General features: G+C 30.8%; 1 protein-coding gene across 15 annotated transcripts in view; it reads left to right on the forward strand.

The window, feature by feature from the left end:
- The window catches only part of LOC139528172 (putative leucine-rich repeat-containing protein DDB_G0290503), a 55,507-nt gene that overhangs the window by 17,604 nt on the left and 16,126 nt on the right, over positions 1–21,777 (forward strand). For 14 of the 15 annotated variants that reach the window (XM_071324040.1, XM_071324042.1, XM_071324033.1 and 11 more), the window contains exons 2-5: positions 381–413; positions 4,500–4,570; positions 11,468–13,696; positions 20,528–20,942. In XM_071324040.1, the coding sequence (XP_071180141.1) occupies positions 11,542–13,696; positions 20,528–20,942 (2,570 nt within the window). In that variant the 5' untranslated portion in view covers positions 381–413; positions 4,500–4,570; positions 11,468–11,541. Of the gene's footprint in view, positions 1–380; positions 414–1,564; positions 1,606–4,499; positions 4,571–11,467; positions 13,697–20,527; positions 20,943–21,777 lie in introns of those variants that run through there. The other variant, XM_071324039.1, reaches the window with a different exon arrangement.

The raw sequence follows: 21,777 nt of genomic DNA on the forward strand, positions 1-21,777 counted from the left end.
ACAACTCTATCGTATTTCTATATGTATCAAAAGGTTTTCAAAATTAGGTAAACATTTTTTTTTTAAATGACATAGACTAGTTTTAGTGAATAGGTCAACTGTTTCAAATGTTGATAAATGTTTTTAGATTCAGTCGAGCATAACACATATATTATCCTTCTTGATGTCATTTTTTTATACGATACAGCATGGTCATAAGTTCATAGCAATTGAGATTGCTTCCTGTCTTTTGATGTTTGTAGTTTTACAACCTTAATATTTGTGAGACTTGAATTCTATCAAAACAAAGAAAAAGTCACTATTATAATAAATAGTAAGCTTAGTCTGCAATCAGTTTGAATAAAAAATAATTGTTTATTGTATTTACTTTATATCTTCAGAATTAATATGGAATTAACAGACTGAACAGAAAGGTACGTATTGAAAACAACAACAAAAAAGCACATGCAAAGTCGATGGAACGTTAGACCATCAACAAGAAAGGTTGGCTTTAACATCATTGTAGTAAAAGATTTGTTTAAACCAAAGTTTAGAAAAATTGGTTCAGAAATATAAATCACATAAATGCGTTTCGTGCATTTATTAACACTGGGTCGATACCACTACTCATTGACTATGAGAAACCAAGCGTATCATAAACTCAGTGCTTCGGTATTGAATTGAATATTTCAAACTTTTCTTAAATTCTCAGACGATCAATTAATAAGTTGCTGACAAAAACGAGTTCCGACTATCTCTATTAGAGGTACTGTTTTTTTGTGTATCGTAGTGTTGTGATTTTTGTGGATAGCTATTAAACAAGGTTCAATCCACTTTTTTTCTTAAAATGTCCTGTACGAAGTCAGGAATATGGCAGGTATTGTCAATTTGTCCTTTTCTATGTATATAAATAGACTCATCATAGATACCAGGATCAAATTTTGTATTTACGCTCGTTTCGTCTACAAAAGACTCATCAGTGACGCTCGAATCTACTAAAAAAAGTTAAAAATGCCAAATAAAGTACGAAATTGACTTTTGTTTTTTGTTGCAGTTCAGTGTTTATGTTATTCTATTGTTAACCTCCAACAGTTAACATGTTTCCAACGATTATAGTATTTAACCCGGATATTTTTTCTTTTAAACGATTTTTGACTTTTGGACAGCGGTATACTACTATAGCCTTTGTTTATATCTTCACAATCTTTTGCTTTCGGAACATGCGCGAACATTTCACTATTGTTTTTTTTTCTTTTGCCCTTAAAACTTGGACTTTATAACGTAAAATGAGTAATGTCTGGATCACTCAAAACCGTTGTCGGTACGTTATTTGTATGTTTGTTTGTTCACTATTTATAAGTTAAATAATTTTCGACATTTTCTTATTCATTTAGGTCAGTTTACAGCCTTTAAGTCAGAATGTTATCTTTTCCTATATATTTCAATTTATCACCCCATTTTATCTTTTGATTGCACACCATGTTTAAACCTAACTGTGCATTTAGATAAAGTAATCTAGATCAGTAAATATCACGAGTGTTAACCAAAGGCCATTTATTATCTGACAAATACCGTTATACGAAAAGTTTTAAGATACCAAACTATCAAATCTACATCGCATTGCATGTAAGTAATTTATTACCATTTATCTTTGTTGCTAAAAGTGATTAATATGAGCGCTATTAAAAAACTCATCGACGAGTCTGACAAAAATGATAAGTAAAATAATTTGAAATTGTCTTTTATTTTTAACGAAATAAAAACAAATGAGATTCAAACATTGTGTGATCACAAATCAACGCTAGATATACAAGTTTAATCAAATGTTTGTTTCTAAATTAAAATCAAACAATGTGTCAAAATTGTTATAAAAAAAGAAAACATTGCGATCAGACTTCTAGTAACTGGAATGTTAATATGCCTATAGTGGATTTCTTTCCCTATTTTTACTTGCTTTGCACATAAAAATTGGTGAATAATCAACACTCGTCGGACAGGTTTGACCATAAATGTGGGTTTAGGCAAACACAAATCAATTCTCTCAAATATTATAGATATTTGAATATTATAAGTCGAAAATCTTTCGCAATCTTAATTTGAGCTTTATACTTCACTCGAACTCGAATTAGTACGTGTGTTTTTACTTTTAAAGTATTTGAAATGATAACAAGGTTAACAGAAACAAAATCCGAAAATATGTATAATGAAATTCATACTGATCTGTTAATAGACTGGTGTCCGAATCATACAACTGATTCATTTTACAATCAATGTACTCAACAATTCAACTCTACAAGGCATAATCTAGAAAAACGTGTTCAACAGTTGAAATGAGTGTAATATTAGCGAAACGTGCGTGCAAACAACAAAATGAAAATTATATGCCTGGTATCTTCCTTCAATTGATTGTCGACGTTGTTGACGCTACCGCCTACATGTGGAAGTTTTGTGTTCAAGGGCATCTACACTAGGCAGGTTTGGAACGCTGTTATGGAATAGATAGATTGCAATGCTCTGAAAAATTGTATTTCAATATGGTTTTCTTCTTTGTTTTTTAAACACCATTGATCGGTTTATTTTTTTTATACTGGGATATAAGCTTGTTTTTTTATGAGCTTGTGTTATAGAAAATGAGTTTGTATTATAGAACATGAGTTTGTATTATAGAACATGATTCCAAAAGTAAGTATAACTAAACAAAAAGATGACAGAAGTGCAATGTCTGTTAAAGTATCAACTTATTATCGCAATCAGCTGTATTCATTCTGACATCTGACAATAGATAGATGTTTTGGGGAAAATATAAATTTGAGTAATTTTGTTTGTACACACAATTCATTCATATATACTGTACAATAGATATAACTTATCATCGGGACGATGTTAAGTTATCAATAAAATAAGAACACACAAAACATGGCAAAAAGATGTCCTTGAACGTGCTCAAGAAGTTTGTGTAAAACTTTACACGTAGTAAATGTTTGACAAGATTGTTGCAATTCCAACATTTGGTTATGAAAAATCAGACCGAGAAAAGTGCAAAGATTTTTCGTAATAAGTTTGCCATATGTCGTAAGGATTAACCAAAAAAATGGTGTTATTCTTTTAAACTATTTTAACTTGACTTATAAGGGAAATATGATTTCTTATCCGATGATGAACAAATAAAAAGATGCATGTCTGTTTATCATTTTCCCTTTTGAGGGACGATTCCCAATAAAAAAAATGTTAAAAACATACGTATGATGGACAAGAATACCGCTTGTAACTAAACACATACATTATGCATTCAATATATTTCAACTTGGTTTCTTTGCACCTTTTTGACATAACTAACCTCTTCCAGTTTACCAAATGGTCTAAGTGTAAATCAGAGCATAGCTACTGTACACTTTTAACGAAATTGCGTGAAAGTTTGACCTTTTATAAATTAAAAAACAAATACTCTGAACTGTTAGAAAGTCACTTCATGTGGTTGTTCACACGAACATCTCCTTCCAATCATCATGAAGTTGACCTCTTGGTTTATCATTTATTTGTAATCTAAACCTTTCATGAGCTATAATTCATATAGAAACTCATCAACAATATAAGGTTTTCTATTTTCTATGACAGACTCTCAAGTTGTTTTCAAATCATAAGGTTAAAGGATCGTGTTGCACATATGCATATCAATACTGATGCAGCAGTTTTTGTTGATATAAGTTGACCTTGACCTCAATTTTCAAATTATTATACAAGGATCTCATATCAAAAGACTTCAGATCTTTCGTGCGTTTTACGATCAGGAAAAATACAGCACAGTTACAGGATTCAATGGAAAGGTTCATTTTATAAGATGTTACTAGATCATTTTGAATAAACATTATCCTATTGTAACTAAAACTTGTGTTCGTTACCAAGACGATACAATATCAACATGGATAGTGTTTGTGAGATGATATTGTCAAATGCTTCGCGTAGTATCTATATTTTTTATGTGGTTTGTTTGGTTCCCTTTTGCTCCAGCTGTCGGCTATATTTATGAATCATGTCGATTGTTTTACAACATTAACAAAATCATTTGACTTTTATCGGTGTTCTCTGCATGTACATCTCTTTTATATATTCTTGATACGTTTGAATAAAGATTTTTAACATGCTACTTTTACAAAGGCTATATTTTAATTGTAAAGAACAAACTCATGCACCATGACTAATCCAAAAATATTATATTTCTGTAACACCTGCATAGTGGGATCAATCGGCGATGAACCCTATTGTTAAAAGGATCGTGATTAAAATCATTTACAACAAATGTATGATAATCATATCTTTACTGTGAATTGTCAGTAATAAACAATCCGTAAAATTACAAACATTCTGAGATGATGGTAGTTGTATTTTACACATAAAAGTTTGAATATAGTTTGGAGGCACAAAAGATATTTTACACGCATTCTTTAACTATACATTACAAGCGTATCATATCTTTCGTTGATCAAATAAACTTTACACAGGTATATTTTTGTTTCTTCTAGAAAGAAAGAGCATACATCAAACATATTGTGCAGAAGGAAACTAGTGTAAATAATGCTGTAGTTCACAACAGGTATAGTATTTTCAATTTCGAGGTTAAGCAAACTATATAGTAAAATCGAGTATGACAACATCAACAAACGACGATCAATGAAAAACATTGGCCATCCATGTACAGAATGGGGTTTGGTTAAATATGTTTGCTGTTGCCTAACCGTCTCATAACCTGTGACAGTGATGCTACATGTACAGCACAAAATGAAAGCCAACTATAAATATCAGTTGAAAAGACTAAACTCGTCAGATCAACCAAAAAAAGCACATAAACAACTAAAAAAACGTTAAATACACACGTTACAGATCAAAGAGTTCTCAAAGTCCCTGAAAGCAGTTTACAACAACTATAAAATCCCTGCTCTTAATCTTAAAATCGGATAAGTTCAACCCAAAAGTCACTATGAATCTGAAATAATTTACAAATTGGATATACAATTTGTTCAATCAATCGTTTTACACTCCTTTTCACAATTTTTATAAAGGTTTTCCTCTAGTATATATTTATGATCATGCTTTAATTTATAAATAGGAATCTTTTTTTGTTTACGTAGACAAGTGATATGTAGCTACATGTCTGAGCATGATAAGAAACATAGCCAATGATTAAACATAAGTGAAAAAGAGGATAATCCGATTGTACATATGAACGTTACCAGATCTGCAGTAACTGAACAATGATAACAGTGTCAGATGACAATTTGTTCTATCATTCTTAGAATTCATTTCCTTTTTATCTAAAAATCATTAGTTCCGTTTAAGTCTTAATAGCTAAAATTAACTGTTTACTGTGTTACCTGAATTTAGGAGACTTCTCTGTTTCCTGTTTAAGTATATTTACTAGACATGACTGTTTCCTTCTCAAGTATATTTACTGGAAATGACTTGCTTCCTGTTTAGGTATACTTACTCGAAAATTGTTTCCTGATAAAAACAAATATACTGTTTTTAAATCCAAATGGTCAATTTTGTTATGCATTTTATCTCAAGACAAAACAAATTCAAAAACAACAAAAAGTGGATAAAACAGGAAAAATCAAATCTAACAATCAATAATACAAATGGGGAAAATAATGTTAAGCGCAAATAATAGAGCTAAGGTAAATAACCTGTTTAAGTCATCCAAAAAAGGGATGACATATGAAGATTAAAGCAAGAAGACTAAGACGTATATTCCAAAAATGTTTGCAACTGTCATACAGGTGAGATGTTTGGCTAGCAAAAACATTCTGGTTTAATCTTCCATTTCTACACAAGGTAATGTCTGCACGAAGTCGTTTCATGTGTTTGATCTTTTTTATTTAGTATTTGATTAGGAACTTTCTTTTTTATTATTATTCCTCTGAGTTCGGTATTGTTTTTATTTTACTTTTTTTATTCGAGAAAATAAAAATAATAAACATGTGTTGTGTTTTTTTTTATTAGCATATGCATTTTATTAATAATCTTGTTCACAGACAGAACCACATAAAACAAAATCCACAAAAGTCGAACTTATGGATGCATAACAATGGAAACAACAATGAACAACTAAAGGTCAATGTAGCTCGACTTGGTTAATGCTAATACTGACTTATAGTATCATGTTTTGATATTATCCGTTGGTGAATTACTATATAACTAAGAAACAAACTTCTACTCTCTCTGACAAAGCTTACTTCATATTATTTAATTAGATATTAGTCCCCTAACGACAAAGTAGAATTGGATTTTAGGTTGTCCGTCAGTCTGTCCGTCAGTCCATCCGTCAGCTGGCAAATCAGTTTTCCTGACTCTTTTTTTTTCATGCTTGAAGATATTTATTTGATATTTAGTGTATTGTTTTATTATGGCTAGTTACAGGCCAAGTTCGATTTTCATGGTTTTAGCTTTTCTTCTTCTTCGTTTATTACTTAATTTCTGTTCAAAGGGAAATAACTTATTTTTTAACCTTCTCTAGAATTAAATTTTTGATGAAATACTTATTAATTACTAGATTTCTGTTCAAAGGGATATAAATCTTTTTTTTTAAAGATTTGTGAAAGACATTGTATTAAGATAAATGACATTTAGGATTTTTTTCCTTTTCTTTAGTAAATTGTTTGAAGAAATTACTGATAGGTTTGTTTGTTCATGTTGTTATTGTATGTAGTTTGAACAATGACAAGTTATAGATCAAGTTAGAATTTCGTACCATTACAATGAATTTTTAACCGGTAGGGGACTATTTATTGTCATGCAATACTCACAGAATGCTTGTTTATTTCGGTGTTTTTTGTTTGCCCCATATACAGCTGCCAATGATTGCACGTGTTTAACTATCATTTGAATGATAATGTTTAATTTTTCACTGACTATGAAAGATTCCAAAAAGCGTTTAATTGTGTCATTTTCAAAGTAAGTATATATATGTATATGACATCAATGCAAAAAGTGTGTTACGGTATTCCCCACTCAAGACAGTTGACATTTTAATTTTTTAAGCGCGAGCCTTGCCGACCTATTTGAATAATCAATATGTAACTGTTGAGGGTGGAAAAATATCGTAACACACGAGTTATAGTAATGAAATATGTATCTCTAATGTTAGTGATAGGTTCAACAGTGTCATATATTTACGATATTAGAAAAATAGAATTTGGCGACAGTAAAACCAACGATTGACATAGGTTTACATAAATGTATTGTAGATAGTCTTGTTATGTTTATATCCCCAAAGCACTCTTTTAACCAAATAATCATTAAAGATTCGAAGCTACGGTATATGTAGATGATGAATGTATTTTAGTTTACGAAACTAATGATATAGTTCGAACACTGAATTGCATTTGTCGAATGTGAATTATTTATATTTCTCTATATACATCCTCAAAGATTGTTCCACATCTTACGTCTTTAGATAATGAAATAAAATGAAAATATTGTTATTGATATGTAATTAAACGTTATTAATAATAATATTTAAAACTGTGAAAGAAATTAAGGGCAGGAGAGTATAATTTTGCAGATTTGTCATTTTCTCATCAGTTGTTTAACATTTATCAGCGACTTAGTCGCCCGAAAACTTATTTTCTGTATTGGACAAGCACATCTGCTACCTGCATTTTGTGCTGCCTTACATTTGTGTTCATCCTGTCACTTTTGCAAAGTAATTTGTATTCTGTCCTTTTCATACTAAGTTTTTCATTATGGTTTAACCCAGGCTCATTTTGCTGAAAGTTACCACATTTGCTGGAGTTCTAAATTCAAATACGATTCCAAACTCTTATAATGAGCATCACTATTTAAAATAATGTAGACGACTTACGCGTGCAAGCATATGATGAGAAGTATTATATCTAGTATATTTTTAAACTATTTGTATTGTTATTAGCTAAATTAAAGGAAATTTGCATTTTCCTAAATTCTGAGCGTCCATTTTAACTTAACGACCCTCAATTCTAAACATTTGAAAGCTGTAAATTATATTCATAAGAAAAAACGGAAGACGTTTTTAAACCACAAAAGCTATCAGAAAGACACAATAAACAAAAGTCAACATTTCCTGTTGAGGTTGTAACCTTGGTTTCTAAGAATCTCAATATTTATCAACGTTGATTTAAGAAAAGTTCTGAAAAATCTTTATTGCGCATTTTGGGTTTAAATAACTGTAGCCAATGCAAGTAATTGTCCAATGCAATATGTGTTGCTCTTTCTTATACTAGTATCTGTCCATCAGCCATCATGTTTTGTCCAATTTGGCATTTCACATTGTTGTCAATATGAATGTTTCCTTTCGTGTATGAATTAAAACGTTTATACAACGTTTTTGTATAATCCTGTTGTAATGGCATTCCTTATACGTTTATTAAGTTCTTATTTATTGCATGAAAAACAGAGTAATTATTGGAAAAGAGTCATATTTTAACGTATGAATCGATTGGCTTGTTTGTTTAGGTAACTAAATCCAATGATGCATTTCTACTAACAATATAGTGTTTCGTCCAAGCCTCGTTATCGGAAATGGTTGCTAAGTTACAAGAGTAAACGTCTTCTTATGAACATTAAAAAATATCTTAATAAAAAAAGGAACAATGATATGTGATAACACTATAACACTATAAGTTTCAATCTCGTTTAAGGATGTTCGCTACTCTGTTAAAAAATAACAAGCTTTTTAAAAGACTATTATGAATTGATAGTATATCAATAAAGAAACTCAAAACGTAGAAAAAAATAAAGGGTCCGTGTGCTCATTTTCGAGATATAAGCCATTGAAAATTTGGCGGGAAATAATTCTCTCTAGATTTTTCATATATTTAACATTAGCACCATATTTGTTACAAAAATATGAAAAAATAACAAGATTTTTATAAAATTTTGAAATATGGCTTTTTAAACTTTATGTAATAAAATTATGAAAAGAAAAGTAGGGGTTAGTGGGCAAAATTTTATAATGACAATACATGGATAAAACCAGAGGATTCTGAAAATCTGGCAAAAAATCAAAAAATGGAGGAGCAAACATCCTTAAACCTAAAACATTGTATTATTAAAACCTTCTCTCTCTGATTGTTGTTGAATTTACTTAAGGAATGACTGTAATAGTGTAGCGGGTTATTATAAAGCATGCACCAAATGTTATTTCGAATAGACAGAAAAAACAAATATTACAGTCTTTCCTTTATCATTTCATTCTAAATTCCGTTTTAAACGTGAAAAACGTTGATAACGTCACGATCACATGACAAAATTATGTCGATGAGCTAATAAATAAAAATTTTCAGCCAATCAGAAGATGCAATACATTCAAAATTAAATTATTGCTGTTTGTTATTGTGTTCCCACATTCTTAAATAACTATAAGTGCTAGTCGATTGATAATTACTTAAAAGATTTTTCAAAAGCAATTATTCTTAAAACTAAAAGGAGCTTTAATTTAATGATAGTTATAAACACTTTTGGTCTTTACTTTAAGCAACAACCTTATATTTCCTAAGTATTGAAAGTAAATTGAACATTTTCAGCTGCTGTATTTTTTTTCACTTTGTTCTCCGTTAAAGTAAAATTACTAAACGTTTTTCAGTGTTCATATCATGCTGATTCAAACATTTGAAATTAAAGTATTGAAAGTTAATTGAACAATTTGAAATTCAAATAAATGTTATGTTGTGGAAAAGACAGTATTGTCTACAGGTCACGTGATACGTTTTATTTGGAATGCATGTTGTCATACGTATACTGGCAGAATAGACTGTTACACTTTTTTTTATTGTATAATACTTTAGATTCAGAAATTATGGCATGCATTTATTAATGCAATTTTGTCATTTAAAACTAAAATGCGAATTAAATTTTGCGATATCTGGAAAATCTTGTTTAGTTCCTAAAATGCGAGTTTCAATTATTGCGATTATGACCCTGTCGAATTTTTTGCAAAAAAAAACATCGCAATAAATTCCTAAATCAACAGTAATGTTTGTATCAGCATGATATGAACATTGAAAAACGTTTATTTTTTTTACTTTAACATAGAACAAAGTAAAAAAAAAAAACTACAGCAGCTGTAAATAATGTTAAATTTTACCATTAGCGTCAAATTACATCAATAATATTAAAGCGATTGATATGCAAGCAAGTTAAGAAAACCTTTGTAAGATTCTACTTCCGACATTAATCTTCGACTTTAATTTGTGGCATGCTGTATTCAATGTGAGCATGCCATGCATGTATTTATTTGCAAATGCTGTTGTTTACAAGATTAGAACATTTGTGTGATAAGCTATACCGTAAGAAAACGTATTGTCAAATTTAAATTAACAAATATTGATTTCAAATAAGTTAAGATCTAATAGATAAAGCATAATCCCGCCATATGTGCATGTGATGTTTTTGAAAATTGGTATTGAGGTAAATCTGTGTTTGTTCCTCGATCCGTGTCACGTCGAGTTTCAATTGAAAATAAGGAACTAAATGTGGCATTAATGTTTTTAGAGTAGAAGCACTCGACTATATATCTTAACAATGGTGTGATGAATACTTTGACGACATTTTAGATAGAAAATTTGAAATTGCTTTAAGGAAAATGTTTTTTGCATGTTTCTGTCCTAAATTGGTTCTAGAATATTAGTGATTCAATGTAAAGGTTTCGTGTAACCCAAGTCAAGTTTGGGTCTTGATGGGGTTTACATAATGGAGAATAATGAACAAGACAAATAATGAATACAAAAAAGCCATAAAAAAAGACTAGAGAATAAGGTGGTTAATAAGTAAAAAGAATAAATTTTGACAAAAAATATATGTAATACAATACTTTATAATAGACATAAACAATTCACAGAAATATTTATATAATAACATCAATATTAATTGTAAAATCCGTTTCTAAGTAAACGCTGAATGTTAAAAACAAATTAAAAAATACACAAATTTTAAAAATTAAAGAAAGAAAGTACCCCATCAAGACTCTCAAACCTGTAACTACAAATATTTTTTTTTTCGATTTAGACAGGTAATTGACTCTAATGTTTGACGTCTATGCAGTATAAATTATTGACAGATGCCAACATCTGTTACTCTTGTATTTTATTTCAATAATTTACGAAACAGACCGTAGATGTAGTCGATCGATTGTTATAATGAAAATTACTGACTGAAATTGATATGTTTTATACAAGTAATCAATACTTATTTTCTATTCAAATAAAGGAACAAATATACAGTAATGTGCAATTATCATCATTTACCTGTGGACTATTCATCAGGTTTATAATAACAAAGCAACAATACAAATGTATTGTCGATTTTTTAATTAAAAACCTAAATTAAAGCGTCAAGGCATGATGCGTTTAATTATGAATAGGATATAGCATCTTTTTTTTTAAACCGTTACTTACGAACAATTACCATGGTAACAGTATTATTCTCAGAAGTAATCTAATTTCTTTTTGTTTTTCAGATGATGATATATAAAGATTTGATCAACACACTTATTCAACCTTAAACACATTGTTATTATTTGAAAACTTGAGAATGAATAAAGTGAAGCCAGAAAAGAAAGGGCCAGGCAAAATAAAAAATCTCCCCGGCCGACCTAGGAGTAAGTTAAAGAAAACAAAAGAACTAAATCGTTTTAATTTGGATATATCTGAATTCAAGACACTCAACTTTGTTTCATCAGATTCAGTGCTGCGCAAACGCTGTCCAAACTATTTTGCCAAATGTCCCCGCGTAACATTGAGCCGAATAAACACAAATCATGCGAACAATCAGAGTAGAAACGCTTTTGATATTTTTGATGCGACAATGCAAGGACTTGATAATAACAAATATTCAACTCCTGAAAATATCAAAGGAAACGTCAATGGAGACGTTTCAACGGAAACCGTAAAATCCAACGATACGACACTCAAAACACAGGAAGGAAATGCATCTGAAAATGCACAAATCAGAGAAAATCAGATTGCTCTTTCAAATAATATTGTCACAGAACTAGATGTCACAAACTTAAAATTGACATTTAAGAATTTAATCAATCATAAATCATCGTCTGTATCAGTGGGTGATGAAATATCATCATGTGAGCAGTCAGGTGAATTCATGCAACCTGTATTGAGCTTGGATGAAGTATCTGTCACTGATAAAACTAAAGATATAGACATGATTTACGATGATAATCAAAATAAAAATGCAGGTAAAGAAAATGATTCATGTTTAAATGAAAAACAAAACAACAACAATGCGACACGTGTATCATCAAACGACACGTCCTTAAGTGAAACATATGGGAATTATTCGAAAGACAATATCATTAATCAGTCGGATAAGTTAGCAAATTTACAGGAGGACAAACAAAGTGAAATAAATGAAAACTGCGAACAACCTATACTTTCCGAGATAATAACAAACACGGCGTCTCAAACTGTACATTCCAGTTCCCCACCAGTGTTATTAGCAGTAGAATCGGTTGAAACTCAATCAAACATTGAAGACGTTCCTTATATGTGTACGAACTCTCAAGATGATGAGGAACTTCCAAAAACTATTGAATCAAAACTTCAAAATATTGAGCAAATATCTGAAATCGAATTAAACCAGAAAGAGATCGATAAAGATCTGCAATGCACAACACTCAATATTTACGTAGTTGAAGAAAATATATCCCGAGGTCAAGATACTATCACCGAGGCAATAGCGCCGTTAGAAAAAGATTCTGAAGTAAGAAGCGTTAGAACTAATGATGTGTCTAGTGAAAGAACTGAATGCAGGGTACAGGTTGGTGTAGGAAATCAGCCTGGTAGTACTTCAAATCAAAATCAAGAGATATCAACACCATCAGATTTTCAGTTGGATGAACTACCGCAAAGGTCCTCACCTAAACTATCAAAGAACGAAAAGAAACAACCAATAATAAAGAAAGAACATGAGGATATAATTATAATGAGGAAGCCGCTGTATCAGCACGATGGTTACGATAGCGACGCAACAATGATTTACGATGAGGAAGAAGATAAATGTGCTAGGATTGTATGTAGAAAAGGTTCGGAGTGTAATCCCCTAAAAATCAAACAGACCCAACAACTTTTAAGACTGAAAAGTAAAATAGAACAGTCAGCGGAAAACCGTAATGAAATAGTAAAAACACCAGAGACAATGGAATGTATTGAGAGCCTATACCCACCATTTCGTGGAGAAAACCTCGATAATTCAGATGATTTATCTAATAAGACATCATCAGACATAGATGAAAATCATCTCTTTATTGCTGAACCGTGTGAGACTGTTGATGACGTTAGTCGAGTTTCTAAAATACACAACTCAGAGAAGAAAAAGGACAAACATTTTAAGCCAATAAATAAAATTCGTATTGCCTTGAAGCAAAAAGAGGAAAAACATGAACATTCAAAATACCACATTCAAAATAAAGATAAAAACAATGGTGGTGTTAAACCTGCAGCAAACAAATGGGAAGAAGTAATGACCAGCTGTGATGCTGTAATTTTAACAGATTTGACCATATCCCGTGGCATAGCAAAAAAACATTCTGAGAAGACAAATAAGAAAAATAAATCAACGTCACCAAAAACGAAAAAGACTGAGAGAAAGAGAAAACACGATACTCAGGATGACATGGTTTTGAAAAACATAAATAAAATCTTCCCAAAACCGAGACGGAAAAGGACAAAAGGTATGTAGAATTAATTAATAAAACATATATCAAATTAAAATGATTTTGTGATTCAAGAATTGTTTCAATAATAAGTGGAACAAACGTCAGTTTTATCTTTATAACTTTGAATTCCAATTTAAAAACTTTAAACTGATATTGGTCTTAAAACCAGGTTCAACCCAACATTTTTGTCTTCAACATCAGCAGTGATCTTACCAGTATCGAGAAAATCTGAAACTCAAACAGCTTCTTTTGAAATATTTATTTAGGTGAAATGTGATACTAGTAGTTCAGACAGTTTGAAGCTAACCAAAACAAACCGCTCTTTTAATGTTATCTTTCCATCTACAACTAACAATCTCATCTTAACTCATCTCATCTCAAGTCTCTCGTTATGAATTTGAAATTTCGACCGTCTTAAGAGAATAAATACTGTTTCACTCTCGACGTAGCGGTATGATCTTTAATTTTCTTTCCCATTTATCATTTCGGGACCTATTATAGCTTCCTATGCGGTATGGGTTTTGCTCATTGTTTAAGACCGTACGGCGACATATAGTTATTCATTTCTATGTCGTTTGGTTTTTAGTGAACAGTTGTCTCATTGGCAATCATACCAAAATCTTCTTATCTTTATAAACATTTTGTTATGGAATGTGTTTTCATGGTGGTTTGTACTTTTCACTAAACAGCCGGATGTTAGCAACCATTTGTTCTTTCCAACCACTGAAAATAACGTACTATTTGAACCCACTACCAACTTTGTGTTTTAGAAAACTATTCTGTATATTTTTGATCGGTTTTTTTATTTCAACATGTACATTGATCGTAAATCTTGCTTTTTCTTTATTATTAAAAAGTGCACAATATTCATAGTTTATTGATCGTAAAGTATTTACAAGATGCATATTGGGACAACATACAGAAAATTAATGATAAAATCAATGCCTAACAGGAAGTAATTAATTCAACAATTATAACTCAAATAAGAATTTTATGTTTCAAAAAATTGTTGATCACAAGGCGGCTGTTTCATGGTCTTTTTCGAGAAATTTCCTGTTGACAAAACTTTAAATTTCTCGCAAAACCAAGGATTTTCTTATCCCAGGAATATATTACCTAAGCCGTATTTGGCACAATTTTTTTTGGAATTTTGGGTCCTTAATGGTCTTCAACTTTGAACTTGTTTGGCTTTATAACTATTTTAATCTGAGTGTCGCTGATGAGTGTTATGTAGACGAAACGCGCGTCTGGTGTATTAAATTATAATCTTGTTACCTGTGATAACTTTCATCTTTTCATTTTTCGTGTTGTTGTATTCGATGTATTTTTAGAAATGCAAACGATTTCACCGACATTCCAGTGACTGTATATGCCTTGTGTCAATTTTTTCCACATAACAGAATCATACCTATTGACATACTTTCACTCTCCTATTTTAAGAAATACACGTTTTAACATTTGTTAGCACTGAAACAACATATGTTGTACAATTATTATACTCCATTTAATAAAAAAATCTATCATTTAGAACTAAGATGACGTGTGAAGTTTGAAATTTGAACTTTTTAACCATAAAAGTTTCAGACTGACATACAAAATGTTAATTGTGTATCACATTTTACATTTTTATTTGAATATTATTAAAAGTGAGAATAGAATTTACATTCAAACAACAAAGACAAATAATGAAATTCGTGTAGGGATTCATGTATTTTAAAGTTCGCCAATTGGAAGGACTATTTACGCATACCTATTTAAATTTGTCATGATGACGTATTTTACATGTTCTAATGTCCAACTTTAACATAAATAATTTGTTATGCGTTAGATTTTTATCTCCGGGTAAGTTGATTTGCACATTAACATCGTCTAGGCTTGTACAAAAAAATCAATTTTTCACTTGTTAATATTAATACTAGTGGCGTTAAAGAGTTGCCTCATAGTGTTCCAATACTTTCCTCTACATTGTAACCGTTTCCGTTACTAGCAAAGTAGCAGAACTATAACTAGTTTTATTTTATATTGTTATATGGGGAATATGTCAAAGAGACAACCCGACCAAAAATCTAACAACATCCGAAGCCATCAATAAGTCTTCAACGCAGGGAGAAAATCTCGCACTCGGTAATGGGACTCCGGTGGCCTCTAAATAAAACAACTAAAAAGTATTAGTTTAAACATATTTATTTACAGTGGATTGGGAAACAAGTTTTGCAACTTATATCAATCCCTTTCCACTTTGCGGATGCTAGTGCTACTTTGTAGCGGCATCAGCCTACTCTTTTTCGAAATCTACAAAGGTGTCTTTAACGTGCAAGAGATATGGCTCTCTCTTAACACGGGTCAGCCATTTATCGTCCCCTTCCGACGGACTATCATCGTTTCCTCAAGACCATACTCGCAAATGGTGTCAAGGGAGAGCCGAAAATTGAGTTCCTGAAATTTTCATTCCAAACGGAAATCGAACCAGGAACCTTTGTGTTAGTAGTCCGATGCACTAACCACTACACCACGGCTCTCTTAAAAAGTATTGTCTTAGCTAGATAGGCTCTATCTGTTGGACTCCTCTACTGTAGATGCTTTCCAACTTCGTACTTTAATTAACATTCCATAGAGTTTGCCTCGAGAGCCACAGATGATTCTCTTGGAGACAATTCTTTCTATTCCTCTTATAATTATGCGTTTTAATTTTTTTAAGTTTGAAACACGATTTTTTTTCTCTCTCAATCGATTTACGACTTTTGAACAGCGGTATACTACTGTTGCATTTACTTTCACTTAATTTTTAGTTTTTTTCAAAGTTGTTGTGAATAAAAACCTTATCTTAAACATTTCATGCCTCTCTCGCAATTTACCAGATTTACTGTTTACACATCTCAGAGAGCCAAAGAGATATTAACACATATACTGTAGATGTATTATTAAGTTACCCGTGAACCACTAATTATTATGTAAAACGAATTACTAGTTTACTATAGGCCTGCATGCTGACTTTTGTAAAACCATTAAAATGCAAGGTATCCATAGTACAAAGAAACCTATGTGCTATATTAAAAAAAACGTATAACGTTAAAAGCATTAACCAAATCATTCTATGGTCAACGTTTCAAATTAAGTTGGGACGTTCAGAATCGGTAAAATAATTCAACCTTACAACAAGATAAGGATTGAACCTTTAAATACAATGGAAAACCCTGATAAGACTTGTCTAGTTTTAGTACAGTTCACTTTAAAAATGTATGTTCCTATTTAATATGCTGTGTTGCAAAAACTTGTATCAATTCATTTGTTGAACTAGTCAACCTATAAGTCAAGGTAAAAAAAAAAATGTTTCCTTTTATATTGTAAAAATATGTTTCTAAAGTTTATAAAAGTTTAATTCCGCTGTATGTAGTATTTTTGATATTTTATATCGTTATAAATTCATGAAGTATGTATGATTATAATTTTTGTCAATAGTAACAAACAGCCCGTGATAATTGTGTTCTTGCAGATGAAAGTGAAACAAAAATAAATAAATAAAAAAGGAAGCATAGATCCCATAAAAGCATTAATTTGCAAATCCATTTCCAAGCACATTTTTTTTGAACCCTTGATTTTGGTTTGAATTTTTTTCAATAAGAGAACGTATGTTAACATTCAAGTCCACTGATGTGACCTTAAAACAGACAAACCGGAAAGAAACTTAGGGTATACTACAAGGTCAGAAGTTGTTAAAAATTGGCAACGTCATGGCAAATAACGTAAGATGTTCAGTGTCTCAATCAAGCACGATCGTGTTAACACAATGGGAATAAATGCACAAGTGAGAGGTTTAGCTAGCTATAAAACAAGGTTTAATCCACAATTTTATATAAATAAATACCTTTACTAAGTCAGGAGTATGCCAATTGTTATTGATTCGTTTGGTGTGTTTGAGTTTTTTAACGATAATTAAGAGCTGTGTGTCCAGCTATTCGGCTTTACAATGGCTACTATTTACTTCATTCAAACACATTTATACGTTAAATTGGAAGACAATACGAAATAGAAATCAGTCTGTTTAATATATATCCCAACACGTTTAAGCAAAGTTCCTATAATAGATGTTTTATCTGTTTTTGTTCAAATCCTATTATTTAAGTTATTCGTTCCCTCAACTGTACACTTATACGTGTGTCATTGTTAAAAGATATTTTTATTCTGTTTCAAAATCAATGACAAGGAAATATTTGTGTATTAAGTTTTAAATATGTCACCAATAGAATAAAACAATACTTTATTTTCTACATCGTTTTATTGTTAGTTGATAAACGTTCAGTAGCAGCTTTTACAAACTTGTTAAAATCATGACACATTCATAAAATATTGATCTACAAGCTAAATACACATATGTGTATGTTGGAAAACAGTACTTGTAAATAGCCTTCCGGATAATTAATTGACAAATTAACATGATGAAATTTACATGACGAGATTTACATGTAAAGCGAATATGAAGTGTGATCATTTTCGAGTTAAATTACTGATAAAATGAGACTTGAACATATGTGTGTAGGACAAGGTCTATCTTTGCGAGATAACACACGATAACAGACACATGTTTATCTTTCTGCAGGTAAATATAATAATAATAATACACTCCCGATCTACTAGGCAGTGTGACATAAGCATATGTTATAACAACAAAGCATGCGCATTTTCATAAGTTGACATGGCCGAGGGATTTATGTATACGATATAAATCACGTGATATCAGGAGGTAGGCGATTTAATCAACGTTATTATCATTTAAATTCATTTATTGTGACGTTTATTATTTAAACCAATCACAACTCTATACGTAATGCGTTTGTTATTATTAGAATAAGATAAGTTCAAATAGTGTCATTTAAATCTATCGTAGGTCATTTGTGTATTACCATGTATATGACATGTTTTACGCTCAGTAAACAATATATGTATATACAAAGGCAATCCTCTTTTCATTGATGTTGAAGTTTATTTCATAGTAATCGTAGGAACACTTTGCATAATCATCATGTGGAAATAAAATTGTAAAATTTTAATGGCAAATTTGGTTTATCATCAGCTTCCTGATCATAAAACCCAAATACTCACAGTATTCCAAATAATTGTTTATACATATTTTCATTTCAAATGACATGAATGTATTGTGATCGCAATATGATCAGCTTCATAGTGCCAGTGGCAACGTTTGAGCCGTAGAAGGAGTTACAATGTGAAATTGCATTGTCTATATTTACAAAAAAAATTTGATAATAATAATTCATAACTCATACAGGTACTACTTTCAGAAAGGGGAAATAGCATTAGAAGTATTTTCAATCTTAATGAAAACACTCATTGCAACAACATTTTGTTTGTGTTGCAATCAAAGTTATTTCTGTCCTTCTGTTTAACCTCTAAATAACGATTCAGTTGTCTCGTGGTAGCGTGTTATTCTCAAGCGCTGATAATTTGGGTTTGAACACCAACCCTTTCACACCATAATCTTAAAAAAAAAGTGTTTGCTGCTTCTCTGCTAAGCACGTAACATCAAAAATTAACAGCAAGAACTAGTCGGGCCGCCGTCAGTGAAGTGTGTTTGGGAATGTTGACAAGTTTTGGTTGATTGTTACGATGAGATCCAACACATTAAAATGTTGGACAAGGATGTTGTTCTCTACAAAACAGGATAAATATTTGTGTTGCACAAATATCTTCTCGTCCTGCCTGTTGAGTAATTTGTCGAAATTCGTTAAACAACTATCTGTATTTTTGCGTGAGATGCATGTGTAGGATCTTCAAGTAGTTATATATGTATAATTGTGAATCTTCTTATGATTGTGAACATTTATTGTGAACTTCGAAATGCTAAATTGATTAACCTAAAAATAAATATTCACCATTGAGTAAAGATATTCTTTAAGACAATACTAGTAAAGCTTAGTTGATTTTTGTTTTAAAGAAGCTATTTATCATTATATGAGTTCAATATCATTATCACTATCTGACGTCTTAATTTGCATATATCTATGAGTTTTTCAAAACCACGTTTATAAAACTTCGAGGGTAAATTATTTATCAAACTTTTGACCTACATTAACGATTTTCAATCCTGGCCCAAATTTGATAATATTTAAAAATTTAAAATTTATTGACAGCGATTACTATTCAAATTTTGACCTTAACAGACTGACGATGAAATCATTAGGTCATCATAGGTCTTCGGTCAATTTTAAGTTTTAAGCACTGTGGCAATACTGTAAACACACTAAATTTATTTTCGCGATTTTCGCGAGTAGAAAAATAACGCGAAATTAAATCGTCGCGAAAATGTATAACTTCGATCTTTCCCTATCAAACTACATCAAGTAAATAAGAATATCGCGAAATTAAATCGCCGTGAAATTGACTAGCTGGGGATACACGCGAAGTAAAGTATCCGCGAAAATAAATTGGTTTACAGTATTTGCTTGCAGTCAATTCCTATCCGTTCAGTCTATGTTCTAACTGTCCTGTATTTACCAGCATATACATGTATCAACAGTGCCTGATTTGTCTGAAAAGCTATTGAGTAGAATTGACTGAATGGAAACTGTCTGATCAGTACTTAATTAACGGATATTGCAGTTTAAAAATTGACTGAATCACTGAATGAAACTGAATAACTGATTGTTGAAATTTTTATGTAAAGACCAAAATTACCATTTAAGACTATAATTCATTTATAAGTGGATAGTTTAGTAATGTGTTATTAATCCTTAATTTGTTAATGTACCAAAGGTGTTTTGATTGCCAATTTTCTATAATAATATGTTGTTCAAAAGGGTAAAACATTTCCGAATTCCCCATTTATTTCAGACGAAGATGACCTACCAAAAATTTTGCCTCCAAAGCGACGACGGCAAGAAAAGGGAAACCTAATGGTGGATTCTAAAAGTGATATGGACAGAATAAAACAAGAGTTCCCTCAATTTAATTGGTTGGAAAAGAAATACAAGGACCAAAATACTACTAATGACGACAAAAAAGATAGCAATGTAATAGACATTAGTAATATTGACAAGACATTCGAAGTATGTAACACTAATGATGTAAATCCCTCTGATAATACTCATCAGGATGTTTATAGAAATCCTCAAGAAACTATCCGGCAGACTGAAAATCCCATTCCTCCTGAAACTACCCAGCAGTATCTTCTTAATACAGCAGTTGAAGGAAACGAAGTGCATGTGCTTTCAAATATAGAAGACAATGACCACATTGATAGTTCTAGGTAGGATGACTCTTAATCTTTTTATTCATATTATTGTGTTCATTTCGAAACTTTGCTACATTTGTTATTTATATATTTGATTGACCTTTTAATATTGCAAAATGCTAGAAACAATCATTACAATTCGGCATCTGCAACGTGGATAGCGTTTTCTATAAGTGTAAATGATATATTTAAGAAGGCAGGAGCGCTTAATAATTGATATCTTGTAAACACGTGCATTATGTCTCTCTTCAATATGTCTTGTCCTTGACCTATTTTTTAAAGTTTCATAACCGCAGTCACGTTGTAATGTGTTTACCATCAAGGGATATGTTTTTTAGTAATAATTAGTCTAGAGTCAACTATATTAAGCTTTAAGAATCATGTGATAGCAATAATTTAGTCAAATTATATTCACTTGGTTGTGATATCAGCATTAATTTTGGTTTAAATTTTTGTCATATGTGTTTGATAACATCTTGGGCAATTTATCACAAAATATCCGGTAATTTTTTCTGTTTTTTTCTCAAGCAAACGGCATTAATATTTTCATAATGTAGTAAGATTTATGTAACGGTACGACATTCAAATAAATTTTAATTTCTTTTTGTAAATGTTTTTGTGTAGAATTGTAAGTTAATAAAATCCATGTAGATTTATCAAACAATAAAACCCATACACAAACTTGATGCAAATTGATATATTAATAAAGTACGTACTCACAATTGGTGTAGATAGGTTGATAAATTGAACAATCCGTTCTAATGGTCATGAAGATGTAAAAGTTAATAAATTAGAACTTAATATTTATATTTATAAATCGGTACTTGAAAAGGTAAATCGCGATTGAAAG

Source organism: Mytilus edulis, chromosome 6, assembly GCF_963676685.1.
Source record: "Mytilus edulis chromosome 6, xbMytEdul2.2, whole genome shotgun sequence".
Lineage (NCBI taxonomy): Eukaryota > Metazoa > Mollusca > Bivalvia > Mytilida > Mytilidae > Mytilus > Mytilus edulis.